Source organism: Vipera ursinii, assembly GCF_947247035.1.
Source record: "Vipera ursinii genome assembly, chromosome: 15".
In the NCBI taxonomy this organism is placed as follows: Eukaryota; Metazoa; Chordata; class Lepidosauria; order Squamata; family Viperidae; genus Vipera; species Vipera ursinii.
Window position 1 is genome coordinate 4,010,997 of NC_139528.1, and position 22,433 is coordinate 4,033,429.

The 22,433-nt window shown below is 47.6% G+C and overlaps 1 protein-coding gene across 10 annotated transcripts in view; it reads right to left on the reverse strand.

The window, feature by feature from the left end:
• Positions 1-22,433, reverse strand: part of MARK2 (microtubule affinity regulating kinase 2) — a 97,827-nt gene that overhangs the window by 70,138 nt on the left and 5,256 nt on the right. The window contains exon 1 of one of the 10 annotated variants that reach the window (XM_083373981.1): positions 3,325-3,417. The exons of 8 other annotated variants lie outside the window; for them this stretch is intronic. In XM_083373981.1, the coding sequence (XP_083230107.1) occupies positions 3,325-3,360 (36 nt within the window). In that variant the 5' untranslated portion in view covers positions 3,361-3,417. Of the gene's footprint in view, positions 1-3,324; positions 3,418-22,433 lie in introns of those variants that run through there. One more of the 10 variants, XM_083373986.1, reaches the window with a different exon arrangement.

The following is a 22,433-nucleotide window of genomic DNA, read 5'->3' on the forward strand; positions in this document are numbered from 1 at the left end:
ATGGAATCTGGAATGGCGGGCACCAAAATGGAAGGAAAACACCAAGGAACAAACAGGGTGGGGTGGTCAAAAGTGGGGGCTCAAATTCTACCAGATTTAGACATCCTGGCGGGGATGGGGGGGGGCAAAGAGGACTGTCCTTCAGCCTCAAAACCTTTGGCATTCTGACGCCGTGGTCCAGGTTTCCCTACCAATCAAGAGGCTTTGAGTGCACCGCACACCAGCTGGGCGCATCTACCTTCAGTCAGGGTGCAAAATATTACATAGTATGGAATAAATTTTACAAATGGAGGGAAAAAAGAAGGAAGTCGATAGAACGGATATAAGTAGGAAAAGGTTAGTTGGGAATGTATAAGGTAAAGGTTCCCCTGCACATGCGTGCTAGTCGTTTCCGACTCTAGGGGCCGGTGCTCATCTCCGTTTCAAAGCCGAAGAGCCAGCGCTTGTCCGAGGACGTCTCCGTGGTCATGTGGCCGGCATGACTAGACGCCAAAGGCGCACGGAACGCTGTGACCTTCCCACCGTAGTGGTCCCTATTTTTCTACTTGCATTTTTACGTGCTTTCGAACTGCTAGGTTGGCAGAAGCTGGGACGAGTAACAGGCGCTCACTCTGCTACGCGGCACTCGGGATTCGACCCGCCAAACTGCCGACCTTCTGATCGACAAGCTCAGCGTCCTAACCCACCGCGTCCCTTTTTTGGGCATTTATAGCGGTATATAAATATGTAATAGTTACTTTCTAATGCACCACATGCAATGTCACCAATATGGAATGACCAGACAAAGATAGATGTCAAAGATGGTACACTACGTTCAATGTTTTTAAACTTTTGTACTTAATAAAATGTTTAAATTTAAAAAAAAAAGTTTAAAAAAACCACAACTGTTTTTATTTGCCTTCCTGCTGTTCACGGTGCTGAGGAGGAGGAGGAGGAGGAGGAGGAGGAAAGCAGCAACACGCTTGCACATTATCGGACACCAAAATAAACCGACAGCACCTCTGTTTTTCTGGCTGGCCGGAGGATGCGTGCCATCTGTAAAAATAGCCGAGGTATAAAAGGAACCATTAATAGCAGGGCTGGCCAGGCACACGCGAGACAACTGCAGTTTCTTCGTCCAGAGCTACAGACAGAATCTCGGGGTTCATTCAAACTTTTCCCAGGCTGGCTGCAGCCACAGATCCTGGGGACAAAACAGGAAGGTCTCAACCCGGACTTTTGCGCGCGTTTCTTCAAGCAGCCCTCAAGAGGCTAGGCGGCTTGTGAGATTCCTGGCCTACAACGCCTCACTTCAACATGGCTGCCTTAGCCTCTACACAGGCAGTCCTCAACTTACAGCCGTTGGCTTAGCAACTGTTCAAAGTTACGACGGCACAGGAAAAAGCGACTTACAACCGCTCTTTGCGCTTCTGACCTTTGCAGCATCCCCAGGGATGGTTATTTGGGGGGGGGGGGGAAAGGAAGAGTAGGGATGGTGGTAAAAGGTCATAAAAATAGGCCACTGCTCACTTAGCAACCGCCTTGCTCAACAACGGAAATTCTGACACACACACACACCCCAACTGTGGCTACAAACTGAGGGTTGTCTATGATGTACCGCTAGGTCTGTGACAAAATGCCTACACGGTGCCAACCCCTGGTTCTGCTTCCTTAACGCACGCCGCAAGCGCCTAAGAGACCACTCCGCACCTGAGATATTGAAAGCCAGCACGCTCGGGGCCAAAGGTGAAATGAAAGCCAAGCCAGATATAATTATTCATGACTGCTCCTTGAGAACAGGAAGGGATAATTTTACAGGAATAATCGGCCTTCCATCTCTTGGTGCCTAGTGGCCTGATCTGATTCATTCTGAAGGAAGAGAGAAAAGAGGGGAGGGGAGGGTGTAGTAGGGGTAGGGGTACAGAAGAGTGGAGAGAAAGGAGGAGAGGGAGAAGAGAGGAGAGGAGAGAGAAGGGAGGAGAGGAAGAAGAGAGGAGAGGAGAGGAGAGGGAGACAGAGAGAGGGAGAGAAGAGAAAAGAGAAGAGAGAAGGGAATAGAGAGAGGAACAGAGGGAAAGGAGAGGAGAAGAGAGAGGAGAGGAGAGGGAGAGGAGAGGAGAGGGAGAGAGAGAGAGGGAGAGAAGAGAAAAGAGAAGAGAGAAGGGAATAGAGAGAGGAACAGAGGGAAAGGAGAGGAGAAGAGAGAGGAGAGGAGAGGGAGAGGAGAGGAGAGGGAGAGAGGGAGAGAAGAGAAAAGAGAAGAGAGAAGGGAATAGAGAGAGGAACAGAGGGAAAGGAGAGGAGAAGAGAGAGGAGAGGAGAGGGAGAGGAGAGGAGAGGGAGACAGAGAGAGGGAGAGAAGAGAAAAGAGAAGAGAGAAGGGAATAGAGAGAGGAACAGAGGGAAAGGAGAGGAGAAGAGAGAGGAGAGGAGAGGGAGAGGAGAGGAGAGGGAGAGAGGGAGAGAAGAGAAAAGAGAAGAGAGAAGGGAATAGAGAGAGGAACAGAGGGAAAGGAGAGGAGAAGAGAGAGGAGAGGAGAGGGAGAGGAGAGGAGAGGGAGACAGAGAGAGGGAGAGAAGAGAAAAGAGAAGAGAGAAGGGAATAGAGAGAGGAACAGAGGGAAAGGAGAGGAGAAGAGAGAGGAGAGGAGAGGGAGAGGAGAGGAGAGGAGAGAGAGAGAGGGAGAGAAGAGAAAAGAGAAGAGAGAAGGGAATAGAGAGAGGAACAGAGGGAAAGGAGAGGAGAAGAGAGAGGAGAGGAGAGGGAGAGGAGAGGGAGAGAGAGAAAAGAGAAGAGAGAAGGGAATAGAGAGAGGAACAGAGGGAAAGGAGAGAAGAGAGAAGAGAGAGGAGAGGAGAGGAGAGGAGAGGAGAGGAGAGGAGAGGAGAGGAGAGGAAGAGAGGAAGAGAAGAGAAGAGAAGAGAAGAGAAGAGAAGAGAAGAGAAGAGAAGAGAAGAGAAGAGAAGAGGATTTACTGGATTGCTAAGTACAAACTTCAAATACCACTCAAGGGCGTTTGACTCCTCCCAATGTGATGGATTACAATCCCAACGCTATTCCTTCTTGTCAGAATGGCGATACCGACTGGGGATGCTGGGAATTGTTGTCCAACACCTCTCCCTTTGCCAGAGCTCAACAAAAAGCTGTCCTCCAGAACGGGATTAGACAGACGACTGGAGAAAAACAACACCAAGGGGGGGGGGGAAGGAGGAGGAAGAAGAAGCAGAGAGACCTAGTCCTAGCCTCTCCACCGAGCAACAGGAAAAGTCACCACTGCGTCTCTCGGAGTCCTGGGCAGGGATGAAAGCCGACCTCCCACCCCCCACCGTCTCCCGAGGACTCACCAACCCATTAAGTCGTCTCCATATTGCTGCTGTCATGGGGGGAGCCGTTAAGCCGTGGTGGGCTTGCCGCCGCGGCTTCTAACCAGGGTGCTGTTTCCTTGCGAAGGAAGCAAAAGGTTACTTCCCTGTGTACGGCTCTAGCACCGCCTCTTCCTGCCAGGCTCCCCCCCCCAATTGGCTGGAGGGAGGGGGGGAGAGAGAGTGAGAGAGAAGAGAGAGAAGAGAAAGAGAGAGAGACAGAGAAGAGAGAGAGGAGAGAGACAGTGAAGAGAGAGAGAAGAGGCAGAGAAAGAGAGAAAGACAGAGAGAGAGAGGAGAGAGAAAAGAGAAAGACAGAAAGACAGAGAGAGAGGAGAGAGAAAAGAGAGAGAGAGGAGAAGAGAGGCGAGAGAAAAGAGAGGAGGCAGAGAAAGAGAGAAAGACAGAGAAAAAAGAGAGAGAGAGGAGACAGAAAAGAGAGAGGAGAGAGAAGAGGCAGAGAAAGAGAGACAGAGAAGAGAGAGAAAAGAGAGAGAGGAGAAGAGAAGAGAGAGAAAAGAGAGAGGGGAGAAGAGAGAGAGAGAAAAGAGAGAGGGGAGAAAAGAGAGAGAGAGAGAGAAAAGAGAGAGAGAGAGAGAAAGAAAAGAGAGAGAGAGAGAAGAGAGAGAGAAATCTGCATTTCAGAGAAGAGGTCCTCCTTCCCACTGTTTTGGCAGCCAGGATCTACTCGGCTGCTACAAGGGAGAGAGGATTCTGGGTGCTTTCCTGGTCCTGCGTCCTGCCCATCGCCCCAGATCATTTCAGGAGACAAACAAGGAGGCTGGCCTGCTTCCAGAAACTTCACATACCTTGTGGCCAAATAATGCAGTTAAAAGACACAGCCGCAGCTGGGAAAGAAAGAAACAAGCAAAGGAGCTGGCATCTCTGCAGCCAGGCAGGAAACAGAGAGACCTTGAGGGGGGTTGAGGGTGCCACAGAAATGAGACTGTGCAATATATTTTTTTAAAAAAAAATCTTTCTAAAGAGAGGAGAATGTTTGCAGACAGGAACTAGAGGAATAGGGGGAAGATAGGGGGAAGAGGAGGAGGAGGAAGGAAGGAGGAGGAGATGATGATGATGATGATGATTGCTCTGGAGTCGTTGGTGGTCTGTGAGCTTGGTTGTTTTCTTACAGACATTTCATGACCCAACTAGGTCTTGTTATCAGTGCTACAAGGGAGTGGGAATTTGCAGAGGAGGAGGAGGAGGAGGAGGAGGAGGAGGAGGAGGAGGAGGAGGAGGAGGAGGAGGGAGACGGAAAAGGAGGAGGAGAAGAAGAAGAAGAAGAAGAAGAAGAAGAGGAGGAGGAGGAGGAGGAGGAGGAGGAGGAGGAGGAGGAGGAGGAGGAGGATTAGATTAGATAACTAGATAGATTAAATTAACTGGATAGATTAGATGATTGATTGATAGATAGATAGATAGATAGATAGATAGATAGATAGATAGATAGATAAGAGATAGAGATAGAGAAATATAGATGATAGATAGATAGATAGATACATAAAGAGATAGATAGAGATAGATACATAGATAAAGAGATAGAGATAGAGATAGATAGATATAGATAGATAAAGAGATAGATACATAGATAGATAAAGAGATAGAGATAGATAGATAGATAGATAGATAGATAGATAGAGATAGATAGATAGATAGATAAAGAGATAGATCTGTCTATCCGCACCCATGTATATGGAAATATCTATACGTGGCATTACTGCATAATTAACAATTTAATTGCCTTATGCACTTGACCGCATTTTAAGCAGCTCGATTCCCCTTTGAGATCAGCCAAACAACCCAGACTCCAATTCCCCAAACCAGGGCCTTGTAAATAACCGCTCAACTCCTTCTGAAGCCAAAGCTCTTCCAACCATGAGTATCCAGCCCTGCCTTTGTTGATGTTGCTTAATTAGTTCCACTACAATGTCCCACTGTCCGGGTGCACAATGGAGTCGTCCCAAGCTGCTTCGCTTGACGTGGGCTCTGCTTTCTGTGTACTGCGGAACTGGGTGTGTGTGTGTGTGTGTGTGAACAGAAGCTGTTGAGCCACAAAAACAGAAGAATAAGAGAAAAAAGGAGGCGATCCAGTACTCAGAGCCAAGGGGGGGGGGCATCATGTCCAGCCCATCTAAGTAAAAAAAAAAAATCCTCCACAAAAGTTGAAAGTCGAGAACGGTTAGGTGTGAGGAGGTAACAGAATAATGGAAGACACCCTGGAGGTCGTCTAGTCCAACCCAGTGCTCAAGCAGGAGACCCTATCCCCATTTCAGACAAAGGTCTGTCTCTTCTTAAAAACCTTATTTTTAAAAAAAAGAAGGAAAGAAGAAAAGGAAAGGAAAGGAAAAACTGAGTTCGAAGGGACCTTAAGAGGTCCTCTAGTCCAACCCCTTGCTCAAGCAGGGGACCCTACACTATTTCAGACAAATGGCTGTCCAGTTTCTTCATAAAAGCCCCCAGTGTCGGGGCATCCACAACTTCTGGAGGCGAGCCGTTCCACCGGTTCATTGTTCTAACTCCTGTGGTTATATACAGGAACTGCTTACCATTCAAATCCAGGGCGTCCCCAACTTACAACAGCTTGTTTAGTGACTGTTTCCAAAGCTGTAAGAAAAAAAGACCGTTTTCATACGACGGTTGCAGCGTTCCCCCAGCGTTTCACCTGATCAAAATTCAGACACTCGTATTTATGCTAGTTGCAAGTTTCCGGGAAAAGGGGGGTGGCGGCGGCGGTGTTTTACGTGGTCCCCCTTTCGCGACCTTCTGACGAACAAAACCAGATCCGCAGCCAGATTCGCTTAACGAGCGCGTTGCTAGCTTAACAACCGCCGCGATCACAACCGGGGGCCCAGAAAAGCTGTAAAACGGGGCCCAAACTCTCTTAGCAAACGTTTCCACTTAGCCCCTGGAGCTCAGCCGCGATCGTAACTCGAGGAATACCTGTGGAGGACCCTAAACGTCCCACGAGGCCTGCCTATCTCCTTCCAAGACACACCTGCATCCGGGTTGCCCGTAAGCGGAGCAAAGATGAAAAAGTACAAAATCCAGCCCTCCTCCGCCCCTCCCTTTAGCTAACATATTTATAGCTCACCTTTGCAGCACGATTGAGGAAGGCCAGAGACTAATCCTAGGCAAATAAAGCGTAAAAACGACAATTTCCCCGTCCCTTTTCCAGGAATGGCGATCCCGGAGCCCCGTCTACCTCCGTTCTGCCTTCTCCTGCTCGGAAAAAATCTTTTCCTACCTTTGCCCAACTTTTCACCTGGAGAGGTTGCTAAGCTTGTAAGCCGCCCTGAGTCTTCGGAGAAGGGCGGGATAGAAATGTAATAAAAATAAATAAATAAATAAATAAATAAATAAATAAATAAATAAATAAATAAATAAATAAAACCCACTGCTTTCCAGTTCGTTCTCCTGAGGCACGCCACGAGGAATCCACCTGCCGGTAGTCCTCGTGTTACAACCGTTCGTTTAGCGACCACCGGCTTCCCTCCTTAGAATCCGCTATCGGAAGTATTTTAGCCAGCAGAACCAGCCCCACCACCCCCAAAAAAAAGGAGGGGGGGGGGAAAAGAGAAGGCAAGAAAGCGAGCAAGCTCCAAGGCTGCTTTGAACTCCTTTCCTGCTTTTGGCATACAAAAAATAAGTTTTATTGGTGTTTGTCAGGCACAGTCGGTGATTAAAAACAATTAGGGGAAAAAAATGACTCTTAGCAAAGAGGCAGAAGTGCAGGTTGTTTTCCACTCACAACCACTCATTTAGTGACTGTTTGAAGTTACGGTGACGCTGGAAAAACTGACTCACAACCGGTCCCCGTGTTTATCACAGCCGCAGCGTCCCGCAGCCTCCCGGGATCAAAATTTGGGCGCTTGAATTTACGACAAGGGGCAGCGTCCCGGGGGTCGTGTCATCTCCCTCGTCACGGGCTCGTGATGAGAGGTCAATCCGGGAAGGTGGATTCGCTTAGCGTCGCGATTTGCTTAACGACGGCAATAGTTTGTTCAACAACCAAGGCCAAAAAAAGAAAAGGGTCGTAAAATCGAGTGTGACTCCCTTAACGCCTTGGTTAGCAGTGGAAATTCTGGTGCCGATTGTGGTCGTTAAGTCGAGGGCTACCACCACGACTGAGCCCAAAATGTGTCACTAAGCGAAACGCTTAAGTGAGTTTTGCCACACTTTACGACTTGCCTTCGCCAGGGCGGTAAAGCGAATCACCGCAGCTGTTTTAAGTTAGTCACACGGTCGTTAAGCGAGTTTGGCTTCCCTCCTTTGACTTTGCTGGTCAGAAAGCCGCAAAAGGGGATCGCGTGACTCCAGGACACGGCAACCATCGTAAATGTGAACCGGTTGCCAAGCGCCCGAATTTGGATCACGTGATCCCAGGGGGGGGAATGCGCCAACGGTCCTAAGTGTGAAAAACGGTGCTAAGTCAATTTTTTTCCCCAGCGCCGTTTTAACTTTGAACGGTCCCTAAGCGAATCGTTGTAAGTTGAGGACTACGTGTGCTGTTCCTCCCGCGGCTTAACGAGAGGAAAGCAAGAGGATAACATGACATCAGCCGCACATGCCAGCAAACTCACCTCCAGAGATTTCTTTAATCTATTTGCAAAGCCAGGACTGATCCGGCCTCAAATCAATTAGCATTCTGGCTGCATCAGGGAGCAATCAAGAGTAATTAAAGTAAAGACTCCCCCCCCCCAAAGTCTCCCTGTGGAGGTTGGGGGGGGGGAAGAAGGATTCATGCTGTACTGGAGAGTAAAAAGGCAGAGGCATTTAAAAAAGATGTCGAGACTCTAGAAAGAGTGCAGAGAAGAGCAAGAAAGATGATTGGGGGACTGGAGGCCAAAACATATAAGGAACGGTTGCTGGAATTGGGCACGTCCAGTTTATTAATGAAGAGAAGGACCAGGGGGGGGCATGATAGCAGTCTTAAAATATTTGAGGGGGGGGGGTGTAAACTACTTTCCAAAGCACCAAAAGGCAAGGCAAGAAACAATGATTGAAAACTGATCAAAGAGAGAAGCAACCCCGGAATTAAGGAGAAAGTTCCTAACACAACCAGTGGAACAGCTGGCCACCAGAAGCTGCCGGTGCTCCATCACTGGAGGTTTTTAAGAAGAGACTGGATAAGGTCCTCCTGCTTGAGCAGGGGGGCTGGACTAGATGACCTCCAAGGTCCCTTCCAACATCATCATCATTATTGATCATCACACAGTCAGCCAGATGTTCAGACTGGACTTGGCATTTCTGTCTACCTATCAAGTCCTTACCAAGGACCTGGGATAGGCAGATGGGCATGTTTGATGGTATTGCAGATTTCGTCGCAAGGATGAAAGCAGTTCCGCTTACCGGTTGAGCTCCGAATGGCTTCCGACCTTCGCTCCTTCCGATGTGATCTAAAAACTTATTTATTCGAACAAGCCGGCCTGGTCTGATGGGTTTGGGGTTTTAACATTGATTTTAACTAATTTATTGCATCGGGCACAATGATTTAATTTTTTTAAACTTTTGTATCTTGTATTTTTGATATTTATTGCCCTGAATCCTTCGGGAAAAGGGAAGTATATAAATCAAATAATTTTTTTTATTTATTATTATTATTATTATTATTATTATTATTATTATTATTATTATTATTATTATTATTATTATTAATTAGCCTTAGCAGAAAAAGTAAAAAAAGCTCGAGCCACAGGTTCTGTTTTTCACAGGTCATACGGTGGAGCAAGCATACCCACACATAGAAGACACACACAACCACAATCTTGGGGCAGCAGGTGCCCCCACGCCGCCATCAAAACACCTGGCGAAAATGTGCCATCATTTAATACGATAGCAAGGGAAACTACACAGGGAAACACAGCTCGTCTCCACTTGCAATAGATCACAGGTCGGCAACCTGCGGCTCCGGAGCCGCATGCGGCTCTTTGAGCCGTCTCTTGCGGCTCCCAGCCGCCCGGTGCGCGCGCACCTCTTCCAACGGGCAGTGGTGCGCGCGCACCTCTCCAAATGGAGAGTGGCACCGCCCATTTGGAGAGGTGCACGCGCACCTCCCCGAATGGGCGGAGGTGCGCGCGCACCTCCCCAAACCTTTGGAGAGGTGCGCGCGTACCTCCGCGCGAATGGGCAGCGGTGCCGCTCTTTCAGGAAGCCCGCCGTGGCCCGTCTGTGAAGCTGCCGAAAGCGGCAGCTTAGCAGACGGGCCGCGGCAGCTTCCGCAAAGAGCGGCGCCCCTGCCCATTCCGAGAGGTGCGTGCGCACCTCTCCGAACGACCGGAGGTGCGCGCGCACCTCCCCAAACCTTTGGGGAGGTGCGCGCGTACCTCCGCGCGAACGGGCAGCGGGCCGCTCTTTCAGGAAGCTGCCGCTTTCGGCAGCTTCCTGAAAGAGCGGCGCCGCTGCCCCTTCGCTTTCGGCAGCTTCCTGAAAGAGCGGCGCCGCTGCCCCTTCGCACGGAGGTGCGCGTGCAACTCCGGTCGTTCGGAGAGGTGCGCGCGCACCTCTCGGAATGGGCAGGGGCGCCGCTCTTTGCGGAAGCTGCCGCAGCCCGTTTGCTAAGCTGCCGCTTTCGGCAGCTTCACAGACGGGCCGCGGCGGGCTTCCTGAAAGAGCGGCACCGCTGCCCATTCGCGCGGAGGTACGCGCGCACCTCCGGTCGTTCGGAGAGGTGCGCGCGCACCTCTCGGAATGGGCAGGGGCGCCGCTCTTTGCGGAAGCTGCCACGGCCCGTCTGCAAAGCTGCCGAAAGCGGCAGCTTTGCAGACGGGCCGTCGCCATCGGGCAACCGGGAACCGGTTCCATCTCATTTTTTAAAAAATGGCAGCCGCGTGCGTCCGCGCATGCGCAAAAAACCTTTTTGCGCATGCGCGTGCATGGACACACGCACGCGGCTCCCTCTTTTTTTAATTTGTGATGGAACCGGTTCCCAGTGGCTCTTTTTCTTTTTTAGGTTGCCGACCCCTGCAATAGATCATTCAGTGACCGTTCAAAGCAAAACAACACAAAGTTAAAAGTATTATTAAAAGGTAAAGGTAAAGGTTCCCCCCGCACATGCGTGCTAGTCGTTTCCGACTCTAGGGGCCGGTGCTCATCTCCGTTTCAAAGCCGAAGAGCCAGCGCTTGTCCGAGGACGTCTCCGTGGTCATGTGGCCGGCATGACTGGATGGCAAAGGTGCACGGAACGCTGTTACCTTCCTACCGTAGTGGTCCCTATTTTTCTACTTGCATTTTTACGTGCTTTCGAACTGCTAGGTTGGCAGAAGCTGGGACGAGTCACAGGCGCTCACTCTGTTACGCGACCCGCCAAACTGCTGACCTTCTGATCGACAAGCTCAGCGTCCTAACCCACTGAGCCACCGCGTCCCTCAAAAGTATTATTAGGAAGCACTAAAATTAGAATTTTTATATCTTGCTCTCCACAGCAAGGGGCAACTTTTGAGTTCCTGCGACTAAATGGTGTGTCGTGTTGAGTGGCCGCTTTTCAGGTAGAAGCCGAGCTGCAGCTGACAGGCGAGTATGTTTAAATATAGGCAGTCCTCAACCTACGACCGCAATTGAGCCCAAAATTTCTGTTGCTAAGTGAGACAATTGTTCAGTGGACTTTGCCCCATTTTTAGGATCTTTCTTGCAACAATTGTTAAGTGAATTGTTGTATTTGTTAAGCTAGTAACAGGGCTGTAAAGGGGATCACGTGACCCTGGGACTCTGCGACCGTCATAAATATGAGTCAGTTGCAAAGCATCCGAATTTTGATCACGTCACCACGGCGATGCTGCAACGGTTGTCAGTGTGAAAAACAGTCGCAAGTCGCCTTTTTCAGTGCCTTTGTAATTTCAAACGTTGTAAGCCGAGGACTACCTGTAAGTACACCCCATTTAATCGATGGCGCCGGAAAGAAGAAAGCTTTGGAGTAGCCAGCCTGGGACTTTGCAATTTGGCCTCTGCCAGGACATGACAGCAATTCGTCGGTTGCACAATAATTAAAATTATTCCAAGTCAGGGAGGGATTTATTTCTCGCACCAAGAAAGCCATTCCCAGGTGGGGAATCCTGCAAAGTTTGAGAGTCAGAGGGTTTTTTTTCCCCCATTCTTACTGTTTTTTGCACCGGTGGATCCCGAGGTTCTAGTAAAATTAGCTGCCTCTCTGAACAGACACCGTAAGGCTGAAATCTGCCAATCTCTGCGTTGCTTCGGTGGTTTCATTTTACCGTTGCTCCAAGCTTCGGAGAGCTCTGAAAAGGAGATCCGCAAGCTTAATGAATCAATTAATTAAAGAGCTTAAAAGGCCAAGCAAATTATCTTCCAGTGGTCTGGCCAACGGGTGGAGCAGAAGAGATGTAGGCAAAGAAACTCGCATTATTATCCTAAGCCTGCTTTAAAGCAATTTGGCAACAAGGCAGGAAGCAGAATGTCGAAAGAAAGAGGATGTGGCTTCCTTTTCTCTATTTCTCGGGTGTCAACGCTATATTTGAATTTCTTCACGGCTGTGGGATCTTCTGAACTTGGAAACCACTTCTTATAAGAAGCCGACTAGTGTGCTTCGACATTTCTGCAGGCCCCTGAAGAAAGATTTTCTTCCTTCCTTTTCTCTTTTTAGACTACATAAGAGAAAGATTCAACTGTCCCCGATGAAATCAAATCCCTGTAAAGATAATTACTTTTTTTTTAAAAAAAGAAAGCTCAGATCTAACACAAAGGAGAAGCATATCGTAAGCTAAACCTTCAGCGTCGGAAATTACTGGCTTCCCCGTGGACTTTGCGTGTCAGAAGGTCGCAAAAGGGGACCACGTGACCCCGGGACGCTGCGACCGTCATAAATGTGAGCAGGTTGCCAAGCGTCTGAATTATGATCATGTGACTGTGGGGAATGCTGCAACGGTTGTAAGTACGAAACAAGGTCACAGGTCACCTGTTTCGGTGCCGTTGTAACCTCAAGGGGTCGCTTAAACCAGGAGTCTTCCAAACTTGGCCCTTTTATGACTTGTGGACTTCAACTCCCAGAATTCCTCAGCCAGCACGGCTCAGCTTGGAAACCTCAGCATGGCTGGCTCAGGAATTCTGGGAGTTGAAGTCCATGAATCATAAAAGAGCCAAGCAAGGTTGCCTACCCCGGGCCTAGGTAGGCTGGAAAGCTTTCGATAAAACTAGAAATGGCATCCGAAAACGCCAAACGAATGAGACTGGGGTCAATCAAGAGTGAGATGTTTTCTTGAAGGCTTAGCATCTCAAAAACGTTTTGATTTATTTGATTTCTTTGATTTCTACAGCCTCTCCGTCTTTGGCAAGTCTGCAAGTCTGCTAAGAATCGCCTTCCACCGCTTAGAGCCAGGTCAAGAAAAGTGACTTATGCTAAGTAAGGACTTTTTCCACCCCATCAAGCACACACTCCCAAATTTATAGACTCGTCAAGGGTTTTTCCTGCCTTAATTACAGAGTGTTTGTACAGCCTTTCCCCCCCCATCTCCTCTGACTCATGCAGAGAGCTTCAACACCAGCAATTTCATTTTTTTTTCGGGGGGGGGGGTGGGAGGAGAAAGTAATGAAATTCAGACTATCTGGCTTGGTTCGCATGTGGCCCTGGGTTAACTTTAAAAAAAAAAGGTGGGGGGGAGAGAATATACACAGGCAGAATATTGGGGTGGCGGTGGGCGGGGGATGTTCTATTATTATTATTATTATTATTATTATTAATTATTATTAATTATTATTATTATATTATTATTATTATTATTTATAATTTGTATACCGCCCTTCTCCCGAAGGACTCAGGGCGGTGAACAGGGCAATACATAATAAAAAACAGAATACAAAAATTAAAAGTGATTAAACCATTATGCCCGTATTTAGCCAAGATTTCAAAAGATCAGAGGGATCGATGATCTGATCTAGCAAAGGGGCAGTTCCTGAAGCGAAACATTTCCACAAGGACATCCCAAACAATGCAAGGGTTCCTTTGGAGTTAACAAAAGCAGTGTGTGTGTGTGTGTGTGGGAGAAATAACAAAGATCGGCCGTTTTTCTCACTAGCAACCATTTGCAGTATCAGCGGTCACGTGATGAAAATCCAGAAGCTTGGCAACTGACTCGTATTTATGACAGTTGCAGTGTGCTGTGGGGGGGGGGTCACGTGATCAAGAATCCAGAAGCTTGGCAACCGGCGTGCATTTATGACGGCTGCAGCGTCCTGGGGTCACGTGATCACTCTTTGCGACCTTCTGACAAGCAACGCCAACTGCGGGAAGCTGGATTTTGCTTAACGGCCTGTGTGATTCACGTTAAGAGCCAAAGTGATTCGCTTAACAATCGTGGCAAAAAAAAAAAAAGGTTGAAAACTGGGCACAGGCCGCTGAATAACTGTTGTCTTCCTTAGAAATGGAAATTCTGATGTAAGCAGCTTTTCCTTTAGGTTTAATGCATGAACAGTTTGGGTGGGGGGGGAAAAAAAAACAACCATAGAATTTTGTTCTTCTATATGACCGCAGCAGCAAAACTTCTTTATAAGGTGGAAGGACTCAAATATTTATTTATTTATTTATTTATTTATTTATTTAGATTTATATACCGCCCTTTCCCGAAGGACTCAGGGCGGTTTACAGGGCAATTTAAAAGAGAGTCAATACAAACGTTAAAACAAATTAAAAAAGATTAAATAAAACCCCCATGGAAGAATGAAAATAATGGAGTTGGTGCAGATGATGGAATTGGTTGCTTTGATTAAAGAAAAAAATTTTTTTTTATCTGCTTGGAAACCACTCTTAGGAGTTTTTGTTTGAAACTGAGATTTTTTAACCCTGCGTTTTGAAGATTAGACTTGTTTATGATAATTGCCATTTGTTGCACTTTATTCTAGTTCAAAGAGTCACTGATTTTGATCTGCATCAAAGAGTCGGAAATTATTGTCCTGCAATCTTGTTTTTTACCTACCCCTTCTTCTATTCTTTTTCATTCTTTTCCTTTGCTGCTTTGCATATTTTTAAAAAGTTAATAAAGGTTTTTTTGGGGGGGGGAGGAGGAGAAAGGAAGTGCTATAGAAGAGTTGCCTTTCTAGCAATTTTAAATGTTCCTTTTAAGATGTTCCTCTATCTTTGTGGCAGGAGATACACTTAAAAGAACAGAAGATCCGAGCCCCCTTTTGCTCATCTTTTAAAAGAGGCATTACTTAATTCCACACACACACACACAAAAAGATACACCGAGATAAAATAAAGGTCAATCCAAGCATCTGGAAAATATTGGGGGTATTAGATCACTCGGTGGAGTTTCAGAGGTGGATCCTGGGGTCTCTAAAGCAAAGAAAATGATCAAACAAGCTCTGGAAATTTGACAAAGTTAATTGTTTTGTGGTGGGGTAAAATACCTTTGTGCAAATACAAATCCTTGCTGGAGCAGTGGGCTAATGCCTCCTTAAGCAACACCGGCTGCCTGCCATTAGTGCAGGTTCGAGTCCCACCAGGCTCAAGGTTGACTCAGCCTTCCATCCTTCCGAGGTAGGTAAAATGAGGACCCAGATTGTGGGGGGCAATTAAGCTGACTTTGTAATAATGCCGCTTGGGGGTGTGTGTGAAAGCCCTAATAAGCAGGCATATACATAGAATGAAGGCTACTGCTAAGCTTGAGTCTTCGGAGAAGGGCGGGATATAAATGGAATAAAAATAAATAAAAATAAATAAATAAATACACCCTGAAGATTCAGCTCTAAGAATGCAACGGTAGTCCCTGACTTGCAACCATTTGTTTAATGACCGTTCAAAGTCACAACAACACTGGGGGGGGGGAAATAACTTACGCCCATTTTTCACACTGACAAACGTCGGAGCATCCCCGGGGTCAAGTGATCAAAATTCAGACGCTCGGCAACCGACTCCGATTTACGACGGTTGCAGCGTCCTGGGGTTACTGACTCAGCAACTGCAGTGACTCGCCTAACAAGTGGGGCAAAAAGGTTGTTAAAACGGGGCAAAACTGACTTAGCGACCGTCTTGCTTCCCAATGGAAATTTTGGGCTCCGCTGTGGTCGTAAGTTGAGGACTACCTGTAAAACCTAGTCAGTAGCCATTCTCGACCGTAGTCCGATCGGATAACGGAGCCGAGAGCTTGCAAAAGCCGGCCTTGACCCTTTTCCCTTTAGCACAAGTGACCTGCCATCCTTACTCCCATTCTATGGTGGAGCTGCAGGCCAAATTACGTCAAGCCGCTGCGATTCTGGATCATTTATTTATCCATCAACATTACAATCCCAGCCCAAACCCAGCAATCTAGCTCCTCAGGCGTGGTGGCTAAGGCAGAACCGGCAAGGTGCCACGAAAGCAAAAGCGAAGCGAGCAGCTTTTATTCCAATTTCTCAATATTCACCATAAAGCACCGAGGGGGCCTGCAGAAGGCTGATTGACTGACCACGTGAAGCCAGACGCGTGGCGCCAGGTAGATTTGGGTGTGTGTGTGTGTGTGTGTGTGTGGGAATATGGATTTGCTGAACAGAAATGGTAGGAGAACATTGCGTGCTCCGGCGGAACTTTAAGACGGATTATGTCCAAGAGAGATTGAAAGGAACAAGACAAAATAAAACAAAGCAAAAAAAAAAAATAATGTATCCCCGAGAAAGCCATAGCTGGACATTAATTAAAACTAGATTTATACCCAGAAGTTGCCTTCCATTGTGAACTAAATCCTGGATGGCCCCATCTGCTTCTTCTGTTTCTGATTTATTTATTTTTTCCCTTTTGAAAATAAAAATCTTGGGTCAAAAAAAAAAAACCCTAGTCCTTTGACAAGCCTTTGTTTAGTGGCTGCTCGAAGTTACGACGGTACTGAAAAAAGCGACTTGACATTTCTTACACTTGGGACCGTTGCAGCATCCCCCTTGGTCACGTGATTGAAATTCGGGCGCTTGGCTCGCCTTTACGACGGTCGCAGTGTGTCCCGGGGTCGGGCAATCCCCCTTTGGCGGCCTTCTGACAAGCAAAGTCAACGGGGAAGCCAGACTCATTTAACAACCGTGTTCCAAACGTAACCGATGCAGTGATCCGCTTAACGCCTGCGGCAAAACCCACTGAAATGTTAGGCTCAGTTTGTAAGTCGAGCACTACCTGTGTATTGAATCGGATGTTTTAAATGTTTTTTTTTGATGCTTTGCTGCTTTTATTGGGGGTTTTTTTCATGCTTTTTCAACGTTTAATTGCGGTTCATCGACCTGCGCACAGCGACATTTTTAATCGTAAATTTCCTGAATCGTAAGCTGCCCAGGGCCGTCATGAGCGGAGAGGAGTGGCCGTAGAAATTGAACAAACAAATATATAAATAAAATGGAATTAGGGCAGGGGTAGGCCACCTGGGCGCTTTTATGACTCGTGGACTTCAACTCCCAGAATTCCTGAGCCAGCCACTCTGAAGGGAAGAAAGGGGGAGGTTTCCAAGCTGAGCCAGGCTGGCTGAGGAATTCTGGGAGCTGAAGTCCGCGAGAGCCCAGGTTGCCTACCCCTGGAATAAGGGGGTTTGCTGGCTCTACAAACATGCATTTCATTTATCAGAATAAAACGGGAGGATGCCCAGTTGAGTTGTACACTTTGGAGGAAGGCCAATGGGTAAAGCCAGTCCGGGGAGCCGGATTTATGATTCAGTTAACAACCAGTGATTCGCTTAGCAACCACGGCGAAAAAGATTGGGGTAAAAAATCAGGTATGACTCAGGCTTAGCTTTCATACCCGATTAGTGACGGGAATTCTGGCCCCACAACAATCCCCATGTGCCAATGCCTAGTGGAGTGGAGCAGGTCAGCAATTTAAAAAACCCTAAAGCTGTTGGAAGCAAAGAGGTGCTTCTTGCACCCGCAAAGTAGAGTAAACTGAATTTTTGAGACTGCTTTTTTGCTGCTTTCCCCTGCTTTTTTGCTAGATGGCCCCAGTAAAAGGAAAATAAAGGATAGCAACCATTAAGGGAGCTGGTCGGACCAGTTTGGCGTGGAAGAAATATTACCTCTCCTCTCCACCCTCCTGAAGAAAAAAGTGCAAAAACTTTCTCGCTTTATCAGAAGAATAGAAGGCCTGCCAGAGGAATGCTCTAATAACTGATCAATACAGTCTACCCTAACCCTAACGATCCACCCGGGAAAGGCAAGATATTGGAAAAAATTAGTTGCAATCCATCCATCACTGGTGCTTACTGGCTCCTCTTTTTCTACCATAAAGAGCCAGAAAAAAGAAGTGGGGAAGGGAGAGAGAAATGGCGGCGAGCGCGCACAAAAACACATGGGGCACTTTACGGGACACACCGCACCTGGTGGGTATATAAAGGGAGACGGCGCGGCTAAGCATGGACCGAAAGCTATTTTTTTCCTGTGAATTTTTACAGGGCGGTATAAGATTCATCACCCAGGTTGGCTGCCTCAATCGTTCAGGCCTCCCAGCTCGGGATGGTGAATCCCAGGTGAATCAGATGTAAGCAGAAAGATCCGCTTTCTCTCCCGGAACGGATGGAAAATCAACGGCAAAATCTTAAATCTCAACTTTCCCTTTTCGGAGGGAGGGAGGATCTGAACTGCACAAGACCAAGGGGGTCTGCTCAATCTAAAAGTAGAGGACAACATTTCTGCAAAACAGTTACATAAATTATGCTCTCTGCCTTGCCTTTCCCTTTCTCATCCATTAAATAAAACCCTGAGAACAGTAAAAAAAAAACAATTAAAATTAAAATTAAAAAATTCTCAGCCTGGGCCAGAGAGCTCGAAGAGCCAGGTCTTCAGGTCCCGGCGGAATGAACAGAGGTTGGGGGCAGTCCTAATATCCTTAGGAGATCCACCAGCCAGCTATGTACCGTGCCATACGCATTATTGAATGTGTGTGTGTGTGTGTGTGCGTGTGTGTGTGTGATATTCAAAGATCCTCCAGGAAAAGAGGGGCTTTGCAATAGACTTATTTTGCTGCCCCTTCCCTCCCAATTTCACATTTTATAGGAAAATGAATGGCTGGCGTTAAACGCCTTCTCCAGCTCCTCCCTGGCACCTGTCAATCAACTGACCAGAGGAGGCGATGGAGCCAAGACCGAAAAGACAGCCAGGCCACCTCAAAGTGAGGTTTGGGTGCAACTGTCATGATCAAACAGAAAAGGGATCCAAGGCTTCGTTGCCACACTGGCTTTGCCCACCAAGAAACAAGGGAAGCGCCGGCACAAAGGTTTAGATACATCAAAAGCATCATGATAACCAAGTGAGTATAACGGTTCTCCTCTGGGAAAGAGAGTTTACGGTAAAAAGAAAATTTAGTATGGTTGCATTATATAACAGGACTTCACGTTAAGTATTCAACCCAGGTGGAAGGGAAGAGTAAATCTACCCTTCCTTTTCATTTCTAAGGAAGCTTGAATCAACCAGTATTAAACTAACACAGGAGGAAGGCTTTTACCAAAAACAGGAAAAAAAAATGTTGAGAATATTCTACGTGTACAGACGGTCCTCCGTTGAGTGACCATTCAAAGTTACAAAGGCATTAAAAGAAGCGGCTTAGGATCGTGTTTTTTTTCTTTCACACAAGCCTTGCACATCCCCGTGGTCACGTGATCAAATTTCGGACCCTTGGCAAACCGACTCACAGTTACGACGGTTGCAGTGTCCCGGGGTCACGCGATCCCTTTTTGTGACTTTTTGACCAGCAAAGTCAACGGGGAAGCCGGGTTCACTTCAACAACCGTCTTCCTAACTTAACAAACCGCGGCGATTCCCTTGAGGGTTGCCAAGAAAGTTCGAAACGTAAGAGCAAAAATTCGCTTAACGTCTTGCTGTATCAACAGAAACACTGGGCACAGTTGCGGTTGTAAGTCGAGGACTATCTCTGTAGGAAGCGGGTCGGGGGGGGGGGGAGAACCACTGAATCCCCACAAAGGAATCCCTTGAGCAGGGGGTTGGACTAGATGACCTCCAAGGTCCCTTCCAACTTTATATATTATTATTATTATTATTATTAAAGCTGGGTGGGTGAATGTGAGGAGGGAAGCCCCCCCCTGTCCTCACCGGAAGGCAGAAATACATTAAAATTCCAGCTGTTAAAAACCTGGGCAGTTTTACCTGTAACAGCTGCACCGGATTGCGTGTTTCTGTTCCAGGCCTCGACAAATATAACTTGAAGCAAAGCAAAGCAAAGGTTGGGTGGTGGTGATGTGCGGCGGGGGGGTGGGGGGGACCCCATTTCGAAGCAGTCACGACTAAAATGCCAGCCAAATTTAGCTATTCTGAAGAAGCCGACGAGAATTGCAAATGAGACGAGGGCAAAATGTTTCTTTTGAAGAGATGGGAGGCTTCAAATCTGCAATTTGGCCTTTAGAACCAGGACGTCCGGGACGCCCCCAGCCCCAGAATTAACAAGAACAACAACAAAAAAACGAACTTGAGATTTTTAAGGGTTTCGTTCGTTCGGTTGGTTTTGCTTTTCTCTCCCCCCCCCTGTTCATTTTTTTCTTCTTTTTGCGACTCCCCTAACATAAGGGATGCTAGAGATATATTTAGGATGCTGTTTGTACATGTCACACTTCCACGTTAGCCATTCCTTTTAGGCCTGGTTGCTAAGACACATGGCAGAGGGAGAGGGGAACCCAGGCCCTAAGTTAACTGCGCATTCAGACTGGAAAAAAACAAGGAGGCGGCCGCTGAAGCTGGAAGCTTAGGAAGAACGGTTGCGGGAATTGGGTACGTCTACTCTGGTGAAAAGAAGGGCTAAGGGTGACAGAACAGCAGTGTCCCAATATTGGAGGGGCTGCCACAAAGGAGTGTGTGTGTGTGTGTGTGTGTGTGTGTGTGTGTGTGTGTGTGTGAATCTAATTCAAAGGCAGGACAAGAAGCAACGGATGGAAACTAATCAAGGAGAGAACCAGCCAAAAACGAAGGAGAAATTTCCTGACACTGAGAATTGATCAGTGGAACGGCTCGCCACTAGAAGTTGTGGCTGCCCCATCGCTGGGGGGCGCTGAGGAAGAAACTGGACCTGTCTGGAATGGCATAAGGCAGGGGTCTTCCAACGTGGCCCTTTCATGACTTGTGGACTTCAACTCCCAGAATTCCTCAGCCAGGCACACGCGTGTGCCTGGCTGAGGAATTCTGGGAGTTGAAGTCCACAAGTCATGAAAGGGCCACGTTGGAAGAGCCCTGGCATAAGGTCTCCTGCCTGAGCAGGGGGTTGGACTAGAAGACCTCCAAGGTCCCCTTCCAAGCTAGAGGCTTTGGAGAGAAGCTCTGCTCTTGACCCTGCTGATTCCCCCCCCTCCTCCGTGGGAAGCAGCAAGGATGCAGCTCGTCCTGAAGGAACACAGGTAGTCCTCGACTTGCATTCATTTCGTAAGCATGCAAAGCTTGTAAGCCGCCCTGAGTCTTCGGAGAAGGGCGGGATAGAAATGGAATTAAAATAAATAAATAAATAAAGCAGCACCGGGGAAAAAGTGAGTTACGACCTGCCCTCCCGCACGAACACACACACACGCGTTACAGCATCTCCACATCACATCCTCATCGTTTCAGGTGCTGGAAAACCGGCATGCAGTTAGAATGCAGGCTGACTCTGCCCACGGCCAGCAGTTCGATCCCGACCGGCTCACGGTTGACTCAGCCTTCCATCCTTTCCGAGGTCGGTAAAAGGAGGACCCAGATTGTTGGGGGATGGGCCCCCCCCAAAAAACGCTGACCTTATAAACCGCTCAAGAGAGGGCTGTAAAGCACCTGTGGAGCGGTATATATGTCTTAAGTGTTAACAGCTGCAGCGATTCGCTTAATGGTGGAGGAAAAGGTCATATAATTGGGCGTGATTTACTTAACAAATGTTTCGCTTAGCAACAGAACTTCCTAGTCCCAACTGGGATCGTAAGCTGAGAACTATCTATAAAAGGCTTCCTAGGCACAATCTTGCAGCTGGTGTTTTCCAATCACTAAACCCCCCTCCCTGCCTCCCCCAAGTACTTATCTCTGGCCACCTTTCCCCTGTAATCTGTTGAGTGCATTAAAAGGGTGCAGAAACAGGAAAAGCACCTCTGTCTTGTCCTCCATTATCATCTATCTTTTTCCCCTCTCCTTTAAAAATCGCCAACAACTGAGAATCCCGCAGGGCTTAATAGAGCAAAGACGACGTATTTCTGGCTGTCCCCTTCTTTAGGACAAACCTTGTTATTCTCTGGCGGGTAATGACCAAGGCTTGGTGCCTGTGTGCTATTTAATTCCCCCAATCGAATATCGATTATTACGCAACGTGCTGTCTTTCTTCCAAGGGGTATCCCAAGCCGGTCCATAAATCCCAACCTTGCTAAGCTCTTTTAACGGCCACGAAATAAAATTACATTAGCAGAGCAGGCTGAGAGAACACCAATAAAAACGCCTTGTGGGTTAATAAGGGCTGCCCGAATTTCTGTCTCAAAAAATAAAAATAAAAAAAATCACACAAACTAAATTTCAAATGGCACAACTTTTCTTCCTCCAGAGCAAAAATGGATCAAATGCTTTTAGACCATTTCGAGGGGGAGGCAATTCATTTATAACCCGTTCCATATAAACCTGTTGTGTTTTTTTCCCATTTATTATATGCAACGACCCTGCGAGGTAGGTGAATTTGGGGAGCTTTGATCCCACATCATGGTGGCTCAGCTGTCCTCACCTTAATGCCTGATGAACGCACCGCCCAGAATCTCCAGGCTGGCTGGTAACTTGAGGAGTTTTAGTCCCCTCCTCCAACATCTGGATGAACCACCACCAGGAAAAGCATCCTCACCTAATCGTGAGGTTTTGACAGCTGCGTAATACAGACAAGAGATACCCTGGCCCAAAGCCATGGTGTTAGCTTTAAAAAGCATGCTCTACAAGCCTAATACCATTGTAAGAGGGGGTTTACGACTTAAGTGTGCTGTAAGAGAACACAAACTATGGTTTTATTAAAGGAAACCACATCTAAAGCAGGACAGGCAAGCTTCGATAAGGATAAGCAACTGGAGCGCCACCACTTCAGGACCACAGGCGTTGACCAATTCACCACTGGGCAGTTGCAAAACGCAGCTTGCCTCGGAACAGCTTCCATCCGGTGACGGATACCTGCAACCCCATCAAACATCCACATCCGCCGATCCCAGCTC